Source organism: Balaenoptera physalus (assembly GCF_965194825.1).
Source record: "Balaenoptera physalus genome assembly, chromosome: X".
In the NCBI taxonomy this organism is placed as follows: Eukaryota; Metazoa; Chordata; class Mammalia; order Artiodactyla; family Balaenopteridae; genus Balaenoptera; species Balaenoptera physalus.
In genome coordinates, this window is record NC_138903.1 from 122,172,689 (window position 1) to 122,187,417 (window position 14,729).

Here is a 14,729-nt window from a genome sequence, read left to right on the forward strand (position 1 = left end):
CAGGGATAATTTAGGTCAGGCCTAAAATAGAGTCGGTCCTTTGGTATAAATATTCTTCCCCGAACTATTCAATGAAAATATTTATATATTATCTGGAAGTGGTAACACTCACTCTAGAACATAAAATGGTAATTTTCACTTTTCCTGCTATCCTTTACCAGAGTTGATATCACAAATTGTACTAGCATTATAAAAGATATTGGGGAAGCTGGGCCTGGGAAGTTATTTTTGTTGTTTAAAAAGAAATTCCTCATCAATCATCCACTAAGTGGTTTTCGCAGCCATTGAAGATTGTTGCCTAGATTTACTGTTTTGTTGAAGGTTGCAAAATGGTGATTTTTTTCGAATTCTCTCATTTCTTCTGCACGTATCAGCTCGAAACTTTTTTTTAAAAAGTGCTTCCGCTCATTAGCTACTTGCTTATGCTGAAATACAGCCTGTGCAGGAGAGTTAAGGTAAATGCATATTTTCCTTTACTTATCAATTTTCAGAATGCGGCGTTGTTACCCTAGTAACTACCAAAGGTGACCAATACTTTGGTGGGGGAGTTAATTCTAATTTTTATATATTGAATGCATTGCAGTAATTGCAGGTGCTTTTTGATGCTCCTTAGGAATCCCTTTATGTTGGCTCCTGAGTGGGACTGGAAGTTTCCATTAGGTGCCCAAGCAGGCAGGTCAAATCAAGAGCCACTGCACTGGGACGCCGGGGAGAGAAGAGGGGGTGGTTGCTGAGGAGCACCTCTACTTATTTGGCCTGAAGCAATGCGTTGGATTCACAGCGAAGGCATATAGTTTTCTCTCCATGATCTTTCTTTTATTTATGACTAAGTGATTACTTGGGTGCCTATGTTAATCTTTTCATATCTACTCTTCATTCCTTTTACATCTTTGTGTAATTTTACTACACTGGGAGCCACCCTCCACCCCATCCCTGCCCCGGCTGAACGTTGAATATAAGTTGTGAAAGCAGATATCTCTCATCTTGTTTCCAATTTCAAAAACAAAGCTTCCAGTGTTTCACAGAATGTATGAAGTATGTACACTCTCTCTCTTATGTACACACACACACACACACACACACACACACACACACACATTTGTAGATACATTTTGCCGAGCACTGAGGTAGTCTCTAAGTCACAAGAGCTGCTAAGTTTGGCTTGCTAGTCTGCCATATATTCATTAGGTAAGAAGTCAATGAGCCAAATGGATGCACGCAGTTTATTACATACAAGGACGGCAAAAGCGAGATCAGATCAGCATGGTGTCAGCTACCCACACCCCTAGTCCCACAAGAAGGCAATGAACCAGAGGGACAAGATGACAGATGACATGAGCAGTGAGTCTCTCCATCATGGGGGAGCTGTTTCCATATTACATCTGGTTTGTTTTATAGCCTGAAGTTGTACCCTAAGGGAGGAAGCAAGACGGAAAGCCGCACGCCTCCCTAGAATGAGGGAGGTGGATGAGAAACTGGCAGCCTTCCACAAGACGGGGAGGAGGTGAGAAGCAGTCCTCACAAGGCTGCTTGCCTTGCCACGTTCCAGGGAGGATCACAGGGCATTCACCCAGACTTAGGTCAGCTCGCAGTTGATTGAGTCTTGCCTGTGGGACCTGTGTGGAGAGGTGCCAGGTTGTTAGGGCACCTGAGCAGAGGTGTTCCCCTGTAACCAAGAGCAAATTCTGAAAATTCATGGAGACTTTTAACTATATTGATACACAGTAATAAAAATACTTTTATTTATTTATTACAATAAAATTGTAGTAATATTTAATGGGTCAATTTTCAAATTGTGTTCTTTAGAACAGGGGTCCCCAGCCCCCGGGCCACGGACCAGTACCAGTCTGTGGCCTGTTAGGAACAGGTCCTCACAGCAGGAGGTGAGCGGCGAGCGAGCGAAGCTCCATCTGTATTTTCAGCTGCTCCCATCACTCTCATTACCACCTGAGCTCCACCTCCTGTCAGATCATTGGCGGCGTTAGATTCTCATAGGAGCGCGAACCCTACTGTGAACTGTGCATGTGAGGGATCTAGGTTGCGTGCTGCTTATGAGAACCTAATGCCTGATGATCTGAGGTGGAGCTGAGGCGGTGATGCTAGCGCTGGGGAGCGGCTGCAAATACAGATTATCATCAGCAGAGAGGTTTGTCTGCACAGAGACCATAATAAATCAGTTGCTTGCAGACTCATATCAAAACCCTATCAGTGAGTGGCGAGTGAAAACAAGCTCAGGGCTCCCACTGATTCTGCATTATGGTGAGTTGTAGAATTATTTCATTATATATTACAATGTAATAATAATAGAAATAAAGTGCACAATAAATGTAATGCGCTTGAATCATCCCGAAACCATCACCCCCCCGCCCCGCCCCGGTCCGTGGAAAATTTGTCTTCCACGAAACTGGTTCCTGGTGCCAAAAAAGGTTGGGGACCGCTGCTTTAGAAATCCTTCAGTCTTGGTAAATCAGGATCTTACCACTAGATGGCGTGTGACAAGTATTCATCATTCAATTGGTTGGCATGGAGGGACTACAAACTTAATTCTCATTAATTCTAAAATGTATATACATTTTAACTTTAAATATAATTATCGTGCAATAATTATTTTTGTTAAAGTATTTTATTCTTTACTTTCTGGATTTTAGAGCAAAAAACAACAAACACCTGCATGTACTTAACCTAGATTTACCAATTATTAACATATTGCTACATTTGCTTTATATATCCTCTCTACGATTTTTTGCTAAAGCATTTCAGAGTAATTTTAGACATTATGGAACTTCACCTCTCAGTACTTCAACACGTGTCTCATGAGAGCAAGTCCATTATACCACCTTATCATACCAAACTACTATATTGATCTAATATTATCTAATACCTAACCTATATTCAAATGTCCCAATTGTTCCCAAAATGTCTCTGATAGCTGTTTTATTTTCTATCCAGGATCCAATCAAAGATCACACATTGCATTTGGTTGTCATATCTCTCTTTTTGGGTCATATTTCTTTAATCTTCTTTAATCTAGAACAGTTTCCCTGCCCCTCCTTTAAAAAATATTAATATAATAATTCTATAAATATGTAAATGCACATATATATTTATATTTTTAAATATTTAATGTGTATTTATTTACTTCTTCCACTCACTGGGTGTCCTAATATTTTTAGGAAGACAGTGTAACATCCCTAATTATAAATGTTACCCAAAATGGATGAAATTTTTAAAAAGATAAACAAAATGCTTCTATTTCTAAATGCAGCAATTCTACATGTCATGTATAATAAAAACCCATATAAAAGTTTTGGGGGTAGTTGTTTGTTAGATTATGAGCTTTTAGAAGGGGAATGGACTGTGTTTATTCATTTTTATAATCGCTACCCCCAGCCCAGGGTTTTGAAAGTGGTGAGACTCAATACATGTTTGAGGGATGAATGAATGGTTCTCTCTCTCTTTTTTATTGTAGTAAAATATACATAACATAACATGCATCATTTTAACTATCCTAAGTGTACAGTTCAGTGGCATTAAGTACGTTCACATTGTTGTGCATGGCTCTCTTTTAATAACCCAACAACTACAATGTTAATTGTAGAAAAGTTATTAAATAGATAATCAAAAAGAAAAATGACCTAAACACCCCTCAAATTCTACCATCCATAGAAATCCAGACGTAATTACTCAACATTTTGGTATATATCCTTTCAGATTTCTTTATGTATATTTATTCCTATCCACATAACAAAGTGATCACATTATATATACTGTATAATAACCTGCTCTCATTTTCTCAACATGTAGTTAATGTTTTCCTTGTTAATAATAATAAGTAAATGGGTTGTTTTTGATCTGGTTATATTTCATCCACTATTTTTATGACATGTGCCTCCAGTAAGCACGCTGATGGGTGGGGATCATGATGACAGGGCTAAAGATACAAATGAATTCTGTGCATTAATTTTTTTCTCTGAGCACAGTGGAGAACAATACTGGTTTAGGGCCTGGATTTCTAGTTGTGGTGCTGTTTGTAATTTGGCGATTGCAGAAGGGATTAGGCATCTTTTGCTGAGGCCCATCTTTAGGTCAGGGGTCTAGTGACAGCGTTGCACCAAGGGAAGGACAAGAACAATCTCTGTCATGTGAATGGAATGTCCTTTGAATCTGAAATCTTCCCTGGGAGAACTTGTTACTGAATGCCTGACTCGCCTTTATTACTTACCTGGGGAAAACGCATCTTGAACAACAAAATGGTAATGCTCCCTACCAGAGACTAGACCTTGTGAATGTTCTCTGATGCCTAGTAGGACCACTGCAGAGAAAAATATTAATGAGGCTGTTGCTAGGAGACGGGAGAGCCAAAAGCCCATGGCTTTGTAGGGGTTCCACTGGAAATCAAGGCATTTTAAGTGTGTTTTAGATTAGAGGTTTTGCTGTTAAATTCTGTCCTTTGTTGAGCATGTACTTTTTAGCATGTAGTGTTTAATATGATTTTATATTTTGGGAGGAATTTTGAGCATAATCCCAAGGCATTTTTTCTTTCCCTAAAGCTAATCCCTTCTTCAGAGCACAGCTCATTTTCAAGTGGCTGCTGCGGCTCTGGCCCCCGCCCCTTCAGTGCGACAGCCTCAGAGCTGGTGGAGAGGCAGAGCGCCGGCAGCGGGTAAGTAGCTGAGAAATCTTTTGTAACATAGATATCCGAAATACGCTTTTTAAAGCAAGCGACGTGTTTTGATGGAACAGAATAATACAGAACTCTGTAGGAATTTGTGATTGTAATCAGCGGCATTGAGAAAATGGCTTAATTCAATTCTAAATCTTCCACGGTCACTTTTCTAGTTTAAAGCTCGTTTCTTAAACGGTGAATGAGTTCCTAGAAGGAAATAAAGAAACTTCCCTCTTGTGATTCTGGTTAAGATAGTTCCCCAAAGGGGACCTGATGAAGATGTTACTGAAATGAGAGAAATTGTGTTTGGAATGGTATCTCAGCTTTACGATGTTTGCATTAGATGTGATGAAATGGTGACGATTCACGATGTTCTCAGATCTGATTTCCTTTCACAGTATGGAGAGAGCATGAGAAAAATGTTGTTTTGCAATGGGGAAAAGAATACCATGCCTCATTTTTTTCTTAATTAAGAAAATCATGTGACTGGATGTCTGTACAGGAGAGAAAATGAGGAGGGCAGCCTGTAATGTTCAGATTAATTGCTTCACGTGAGAGCAATTAATGGGAAAGATTTAAATTTGGTTTTAGGATGAAAAATCATGAAAGAGAAATAATAACTACGTGACTGTGCCTTTATTTTGAAAATAATTCATTTGTATTTGTGGACATCAATTTTTACAGTAAAGACAGAATATTATCAGTGCTTCCTTCCTTGGAAAGGGATGTGGAAAGATAGCAGATTCCTATCAACAAAGCTTTTATATTTGTTTCTGAATTGTGCCTGAAAATGTTTAAGCTTTTTTGTGTCCTTTTACCTGGAAATTGCTTTTGTAGATATGTTTCTGCAAGAAAAAAAAAGCTGAAGTGCGTTTTTTTTTAAATTTCTTTGAAATTCAGATTGCTTTGACTTCAACAGGAAGAAAAGGAGAAAAAAGATAGATAAGTAGATTTTTTGAGTTAGATGCCAAAATAGCAATCAGGGAGGAAAAATAAGAATGAAATAGCTTTAAAGAAAGTTGACGAAATGGGCCATTTTTCCAAGCTGAAAATGTCTGCTGGTGGCATGTTTTGCAGGAGGAAAGGGGGGGAGCGTGATGCAGGCATAGGAGGGAGGGGGGCGTTGAACAGAGCACTGCGGCAAAGAGAATGACTGACGCATCCAGGGACATGTGACCATCTTCTGGTGTAGTGAAGAAAATTTTCCAGGAGTCCATCTTGTATAAGAAATTCTGTACCTATTAACATACAAATAATATGTAATCTTTACATAGTACATACTGAGTTTGTTTGGTTTGATCCTCCGTTGATATACATTGGCACATGTACTCTTTTTTATTGTCTCTTTTCCTAGACTTTCTTTTCTGTACTCTCACCACTTTTATAGCACTTATTAAAATATCTTGTTAAAATGCCACCTTTCCCCTTTATTATAAAAATTCACACATTTATTGTAGGAAATTGGGGAAAATCTAAAGATGACTATAAAAATTACCCATAATCCTATAACCCAGAGATAATTACTATTAATATAATTAGTCAGTCCCTCTTCTCTGAATACATGCAAACTATGCATAAAAATATATATTTATATACAAAATGAAGATCATATGTACATATCGTTTTCAACCTGCTTTAATCACTGGACAAAATATTGGGAGCAATTCCCCATATTTTAAAATAGTCCACAAGAATGTGATGTTTTATAGATGCTTAGTTTTCAATCATATAGGTGTCCCACTAAATGTCCAATTATTGAATGCTTCTATGCGTAATTTTTGCTGTCATAATTTAAGGAATATCTTTCCATATAAATCTCTGTGTGCTTTTCTGGTTCTTTTCTCCTAGGGTAAATTCGTAGACGTGGAATTCCTGGATCAAATGGTATGAACCAGTTTAAGGTTTCTCCCCATCACCCCATACATATCGCCTAATTTATCATATGTGGTAAAGCATTATTTTTCAGTTGTTTTTTTGCCTATTCATTTTTTATCATTTATGGTGGGTTTTCTTAAACAAATTGCAGCTTTACATTTTTAGATATCCACAACTATAAATTTTTGATTTTGTGATTTCTTTCTTTCTTTTGAGGAGTACCTTCATGTGCATTTTTTTCCTAGTCATTTCATTGCTTCGTTTTTTACAATTAACTCTAATTCATCTAAAATTCATTTTGGCGTATGGTATGAAGTGGGATCTAATTTTGTGTTTTTTCCAAATAGGTCACCAATTGTTTCAGCATCATTTATTGAATAATCCAACCTCCTTCCACTGATTTGAAATGGCAAGAACTGTCCTCCCACTAGATAGGGTGTAGCTTCCCACAGGTCAGCCATTTTCTCTCTACCCGAGAAGGTTACATCCCACAGTAGTGCGCCTACCTTCTTGCAGCTTCTGGCAGCATTCTATAGCATCATGTTCTTGCTGATGCCTTTCACGAATTCTAGACACAAGCAGTTTAGGGCAGTGGTTTTCAAACAGGATTTAAAATTTTTAAACATTAAAAAATTTAATTTTTATCAGATGCTTTCTACAAATGAAAATTGAGGAATCCTGACGTGTAAAACCACTGTTCCAGATGTGCTATTCCTCTTGCACACAGCTGACAGCCTAATTGTGTGTTCAAATAATACTCCCGGGGTTAGTGTTATTCCTAACACTATTGAAAGTTCCTCCTTCAACCTCTTTTTCTACTCCCTAGGTACTCGGAGAATTAAAGCTGTCTGGACTCAGTTCCTGGAATTTTCTAGAATGGTATAAGAGTAAAATGTAAGAAATGCATAAGGAGCAAAAATAATGTTTGCCAGCCTGTTGCTGGCCGTAGTCTGATCTAGGGATTTAAAGGAGGTGGGATGGGTCCCCCAATCCATGCCACCACTGCTACCATCCACCATCTCTTCTAGATAGGGACATACCCCAGGGATTCACTTCTTTTCACTGCAGGTGGAAGGCTCAAGCATAAACCATGAAGTCTTTTAGTGGGAGATGGGTTAAATGTTGCTCACAGAAATATGTGACTGTTAAAATCACCTGCTACCCCCTGTTGACCCTCCCCACCCCCACTCCCAACACAGCCTTCTTTTTCTATTGACTTCTGACTCTGGCCTCTAGCCTTTACTGATTCTGGAAGAAAAAAAAGGGGCGTGGGTGGGAGGATGCGTTGCCTGCCCTTACAGCGAGGGGCTCCTTTGGCTCACTGCCACAGCCCCAGTCATTTCTTGACTTGCCGCATTAGGCTGTGATTTGTTTGTGACTGGAGGTTGGTTTCCATGGCAATGGCAGCTCGCCCGGGCATGCGCATTCGCTCCTCCGCAGTGGCAGAATGCGGCTGCAGAGGCAAGGGAGGGGTCTTGAGGGCTCCAGTCTGTGAAGGAGTTATTCTGCAGTCATGATGTCAGTTTTTCTGGGCTAAAATGCCACCATTCTTGTCTATAGAGCATTGCATTTTTTTTTTTAATCCTCGGAAGGCTTTGAGCCACTCCCTTTTTCTTCCTCCCAAATTACCTGCTCTCAATATGTCCACCTGTGATCACGAAGTCTTCCCAATCTTTGAGGCCACTCAGGGCCCCAAGGGGATCCATAACAGTGTGGGCACACGTAACAGACTGCCTGGTTTCAAAGCTCCACCACTTGCTAGCTGCATGAGCACAGCACAGTTACTTAATCTCTCTGTGCCTCAGTTTCCTCAGATGTAAAATGGGGATATTAATAGCACCTTTAGAACAGTGTCTGGTGATGATAACCACTGTATAAATGTTGGCTATTATTATTTGTAGATATTAAAGGAGACTTGCCCTGAAACAGACTTGTGCTGCAATGTACAAACTCACTCTCTAATGTCCCATGACCAAATAACACAAACACACAAACTCTTCCCATTGCAAATGGATAAGTACCGCGGCCAAAAACTTGCCCCATAGCACACAGAAGTTCCCTATATCACCCAGACTCATCCACAGACACACATATCCTCCCTAAGGCAAAAAGTCTCACCTGAGGGATTCAGACCTGCCCCACGTGATGCAGACTGGCCCTACCATAAAGACTCTACCCATGACACACAGACAATCGTCTCTAGTAACACAGAGCCTTTCTCGGGTACATAGTCTCTCTAGAGCACACAGACTCCCCCCACAGAACACAGATGCTTCCAAAAGCACGCATATTTTCAAGGTGCAAAGACTCACTGCACAGGCCACAGACATGCCCTACCACCCACCAATACTCCCCAAACACACAAACTCTCACCACAGAACAGGGACTCTGCCCATGGCACAGAGACGCCCCAAGGAACAAAGATTGTCCCCACAGCTCACAGATTTCCCCAGCGCCCCGCCGACTAAACTCACAGCTGAGATTCTCCCCAGGGCACACACTGCTCACATCACATGACCCTCACCGGAGCACACAGACGCATTTCACAGCACACAGACTCCCGCCAAGGGAGGGGACTTATCCCGTGGCACAAAGACACTCCCTAGAGCACGCAGACCCTCCATAGGGCACACGACCTCGCCCCCCATGACAGCCTCCCTCCTGCCCCAGAACACGGTTCACGACATAGCTTGACAACCCACACAGAGAGAGACACGGGCTCTACCCCGACAGACAGACTTGCTCCACGACACGCAGACAAGCAGCACAGGACACAGACCAGCCCCAAAGGACACACACTTGGCCTGCAGTACCCAGTCACGACCCAGATCACGCAGACTCACCCCACGAAACATAGGCTAAACCCCCCACAGCACAGAGAGCCTCCCTACAGCACACGCAGACTGCTTTCACACCAAGATCTGCCCAAGCATATACAGAACTCCACCCAAATGCACAGATTCTCCCATCAATACACAGACTTACTCCATGACACACACAAACGCCACTGAACCCTGAGACTCACTCAGCCCAAATACACAGTCAAGCCCTTCAGGGCATAGATTTGCCCCAGCACATAATCACACCCACAAAACTTAGAATTCACAGGAATGCCCGTGAACACATAGATTTCTTCCACAATGCACAGAATTGCATCACAACACAGACTTACTCTAAGATGGAAAACCTATAAAGCACATGAGCATTCCCCAATGTGTAGACACGCAACACACACTATTACCCATGCAACGCCGAGATTTCCATCATAGTTTACAGATGTGCTTTACCATCCTATTGAGCTACAACCCTGGCCTACAACAGACACAGCTTGTGTAATGGTTAAGAGCAAGGCCTCTGGACCCAGGCTACCTGGGTTCGAATCCAAGCTCCACCCCTTTCTAATTGTGTCACCTTGGGTAAGTATATTTCTCTGTTCTTTAGTTTGCTCATCTGTAAAACAAAGGTAACAGTAGTACCTACTGAAAAGGGTTGTTGTGAGTATTCAGTGAATTAGGATAGGCTAAGCGCTTAGTACAGTGCCTGGCACATAGGAACTATTACAATTGTTAATTTAATTTGTGGTACTATCACCCCCACCATTGTTGCTAGTGTGAAAAGGGCCGACCCCAAATACCTAGAATCATCTGAAAACACACAGATTCACCACATGATACCTAGACTAGCCCCAGAACATCTAGAAACACTCTACAGCACACAGACACCCCACCACAATAGCCACGCGCCCTACAAAGCACAGACAGGACCCTAAGCCAGATGCCGCTCACCACTCACACAGCTGCATCACAGTTCAGAAGCGTGCTCTACAATGCACGGGCTTGCTGCATAATACAGACTCACCCCACAGCATCCAGACCCACAGCACACACACCCGCCAACTCAGCAATGTGCCCGACATCACACAAACACACCTACTGCACGCAGATTTTTGTCCCATAATGTGTGGCTGTATCTCACAAACACGCTCCTAAAGTCATGCTCCGCAATGTCCAAGCCTTGTACCATCGTCACGTATCCTGCAACACACAGACTCACCCAGCTCGCCTTACGAACACAGAGAACACTCCGTAATCCATATCACATCTCCCAAGACACCTTGAGTGCATACTACGGAAGTGCTCAGCATTGCGTAACACACACCCTCACTCTGTAACGCACAGTGTCCTGCCCCAAATGCCCTGCAACACGAAGACACTTCCCATGAGCTGAGCACAGCCAGGCCCCCAAACGCACGGAGATATTCCACACCAATACGCACACAGCCTACACAGAGGCATCCTAAAATGCACAGACCCTCCCCCTCAATGCAGCAATTGGTCTCAGAATACCTGGAGACCCCTGCAACATAAACATATTTCCCACAGCACACGTGGTTCCCTCACCATTCACAGAACTGCATCACGATCTACAGATTTCCCCTACATAGCACAGTCTTGGGCAACAATACGCAGACTCACTCCACAAGGCGTAGGGACACGCCATCGTGCAGAGACTAGACTCACAAGTAAACACACCTTTCCAAATCGACACTCCCTCAAACACACAAAATTTTCCGACAGCTCACAAAGTTACATCACCACATATCTTTCCTTTAAAGCAGGGGCTCAGCACATAGCATACACAGTCGGCCCACAATGGAAGCCTTGCCACATAGTGTAAGCATTAGCACCTCCGCTTCCCAACCGGATATAAAACAATGCCCTCTCCACAAGACCCATCCTGCAATTCAGGGATAAGCCTCACAATACTTGGATAAGTTTTACTATCTGTAGGTGCTCTGCAAGATACCAAGATCCCAAGATATACCACAACACCTAGACATACTGCACAGGGCCCAGAGACATGCACACCCCCAAACAAAGGGGCAGTGTAGATTGTGGTTAAAAGCTGACACTGAGGATTCAGACTGCTGGGGTTCCAAGCCCACATGTATCATTTACTGTGTGACCTTGGAAAGGTTTCTTAACCTCTCTGTGCCTTATTTTTCTCAGGTATAAATTGGGAATAATAATGGTTCCTACTTATGAGGGCTGTCAAGAGGAATAAATGAGTGAATGCTTGTAACGTGTTTAGAAGAGCGCCTGGCAGAGAATTAGTGTTATCAGTGATAGCTGATCTTGTTGTTGTTATCGTTGCTGTTTCTACACATGGAACTAGATCATGATGGTACACTTCAATCTCAAATAATTCAAATAACCCACAACATGTAAAGTACACCCCCATGCAGCACAGAATCACATCACAGCTCACTCCCACCACCCTTTCCTTACACTTCCCGTGTTGATTGCACTTAGCCCGCAACACCCAGGTGTGGAAGCATCTACCACACAGTCTCGGCATAACATCTAGACGCATTACACAACACACGTTGCAATACACAAACACACCCATGATACACAAACTCATCCATGCAAACACTCATCCCATTCAGCTAAATGCACCTTATCATATATATATATACATGCTCTACAATACACACACTCACCACAGAGCACATTGGCCTCACCACACCAAGAACTCACTTTAAAATCCCTAGAAATGATCCGCAACACGTGCCTTCTCCGACACACAGACCTGACACGTACTACCTCGCCGTGCCTTGCAGTGCACAGACTCGGCTTCACAGTGCACACTCCTGCCACAAAGTAGAGAATGGCACCGCGGCACACCATCTTGCCCCACTGCGCACGGTCTAGCCTCGCAGTTCCTGGGTGTACTCCACAATGCACGGCATCCTCACAAGCCCCAGCCCCCCAAGGGAACAGAATTACATCACAAAGCAAGGGCCCCAAACACCTTCAGCTGTGTCCACAGAGTCCCCGGATAGATACGCAGGACCCAGAGCGCTCAAACACAACCTGTAACCACAGACTCATGCCACAATCTGCAGACACGGCTCATAACGCAAATGTCTGCCTGAGTTACCCGCACCCACATCAGAACATCTGGAGGCAACTCACTGCTCACAGGCCGCCCCACAACCCACAGCCATGCCTCACAACGTGCCTCTCAAAGTACAGACACAGCCCCCAACCCACAGGCTCGCCCCATGATGCACAGAGTGCTAACGCAATGCCAAGATACGCTCCACACAGCCCTGTCTACCGCGCCGTGCACACACTCGTCACACAGCACGGTCATGCCTCACAACGCCAAGCGTTAACCCCAACAGAGCACAGGTAACCCCCTCAATGCCTAGACCTGCCTCATAACACGGGGCGTGCCAGGCAACCTACAGACCCTCCTACCATTCACGGGTTGGAATCACAATGCCCGCACTCACAGTACAGAGCTGATTTGCTCCACAGTAGATGCAATCACTCCACAATGAAAACACTAGACCCACAACACCAGGCTCGCTACAAAGCATTTCTCCAGCACAGAAGAGGCCCTATAATGTGCAGATATGCCTCCACCTCACGAGCTTGCCCAGGCACACTGTGCAATGCATAGAGCCGCTCCACAATCCAGACGGGTGGCAGAACACCTTGTATGCAACGCAAGCATGCCTCATAATGGACTTAATCCTCTGCAGTGCACAGACTTATCGCACCAAGCACACGCTCATCCCCCTCCGTCTGATCTAACACCACAATCCCTAGACTTGTCCCCAAACACAAAGGCGTATCCTGCAGTACACAGGCATGAGCCACAACATCCAGAATCACCCCATGATGCCCAAATTCGCTCCGCAATACTCAGAAACCCCATATCACTGATGCACAGACAGAAATGCACAGCACACAGACCTGCCTTAAAAGCACATAGCTGCACAACAGCGCACACACATGCCCTACAACAGAGATGTGCCTCCCAATACCCTGTCACCTTGCTGGACAGACACCTGGCTTACAGGGAAAACAGGAGCAATGAAGTACCTAGACCCATCCTGCAGCACAAAGACACACCCTGCAATGCCCGTCCACAACCCATTACACAGGCTCACCCCACAACTGCAAGCTCAGCGCACAGCGTACAGAATTGCAAGAACCCAACGTGCAGACACAAATGCAAACTCTGGACTCTTCTCAGAAAGCACAGAATCATAACAGAAAGCACTGAGATGCCCCACAATGCAGTGTGAAGTCACAATGGGGAGACACATCTCATGCCATAAGACTCTTCCTACAATGGAGAAACATGCCCCAGCATGCGTCTCTCCCCCTCGCCACACAGTCATCCAGACGTTCTGTAAAGACAATGCCAAGACTCTGCCCACCACTCACAGACCTGCACCAAAGAACACAAAACCACCCCAGGCATTCTATAAGGTCAACTCAGGACACACAGATGTGTCACACAGTACTCACAGTTGATACAAAACATACACACTTTTACACACACATGGCCCTCAGTGCAATGACGGATCCCCAACACTTGTGGTCAACGACAACGTTCAACCTCCTCTCCCAGCAAGGTGTGGAATAGCATGACAAGACACCATCCATCCTACAATCTGTAGAACCATCCCACAATTAACACGCTTAACCCATGGTGCAAAGATCTGCCCAAGCAGTGTACACACATGCATTACAACACGTAGAAACACTCTACAATGTAGATGTAGAGACCCATCCCAGATACAGATTCCTCTCACAGCACACAGAATTACATCCCAGCACATCCGCTCACTGTTCAAGGTACAGATGAGCTCAGCACACACTTTTGCCCCACACCACACTAACTCCACAAATGCCAGACTTACACCAAAACACAGATTTGACCCATGGAGTCTCAAACTCAGAGTGCAACACACAGACTCTGAAAGTAGCTGCCAAATCACATTAAAATATGGAAACATGCCCCCTAGAAACACCCTCACCAAGCCCACAGTTGCCCTGCAATGGATAGAAAGGAACAACAGCACTCAAATTCAGCTCACAAGTTTTTGAGTCACCCCACAATGTACAGAATTGCATCCTAAGGCACAACCACAACCAACAACTCACAGATCTATCCCAGAGAACAGATTCATCCCACCACACACTTACCACACAATTCCCAGACTTGCACCAAACACTCACACTCAGCCCCAAATATACAAACCCACCCTGCATCAAACACAGCATGACACATAGATTTACTCTCACTTAGAATCAATTCACGACTCACATCTGTCCCACAGTGCCCAGACACACGGTAGAGTATAAGACAACAAGCACAACTTAGG

At 43.6% G+C, this 14,729-nt stretch overlaps 1 protein-coding gene across 1 annotated transcript in view; it reads left to right on the forward strand.

The window, feature by feature from the left end:
- Nucleotides 1–1,322: 1,322 nt before the first annotated feature.
- LOC309652748 (uncharacterized protein) overlaps nucleotides 1,323–14,729 on the forward strand; it is a gene marked incomplete at its 5' end in the record, with an annotated part of 44,247 nt that continues 30,840 nt past the window's right edge. Inside the window, 4 exons of the mRNA XM_082446760.1 lie at nucleotides 1,323–1,341; nucleotides 4,551–4,663; nucleotides 6,515–6,550; nucleotides 7,368–7,435. Coding sequence (XP_082302886.1) covers nucleotides 1,323–1,341; nucleotides 4,551–4,663; nucleotides 6,515–6,550; nucleotides 7,368–7,435 — 236 coding nt within the window. The remainder of the gene's footprint in view (nucleotides 1,342–4,550; nucleotides 4,664–6,514; nucleotides 6,551–7,367; nucleotides 7,436–14,729) is intronic.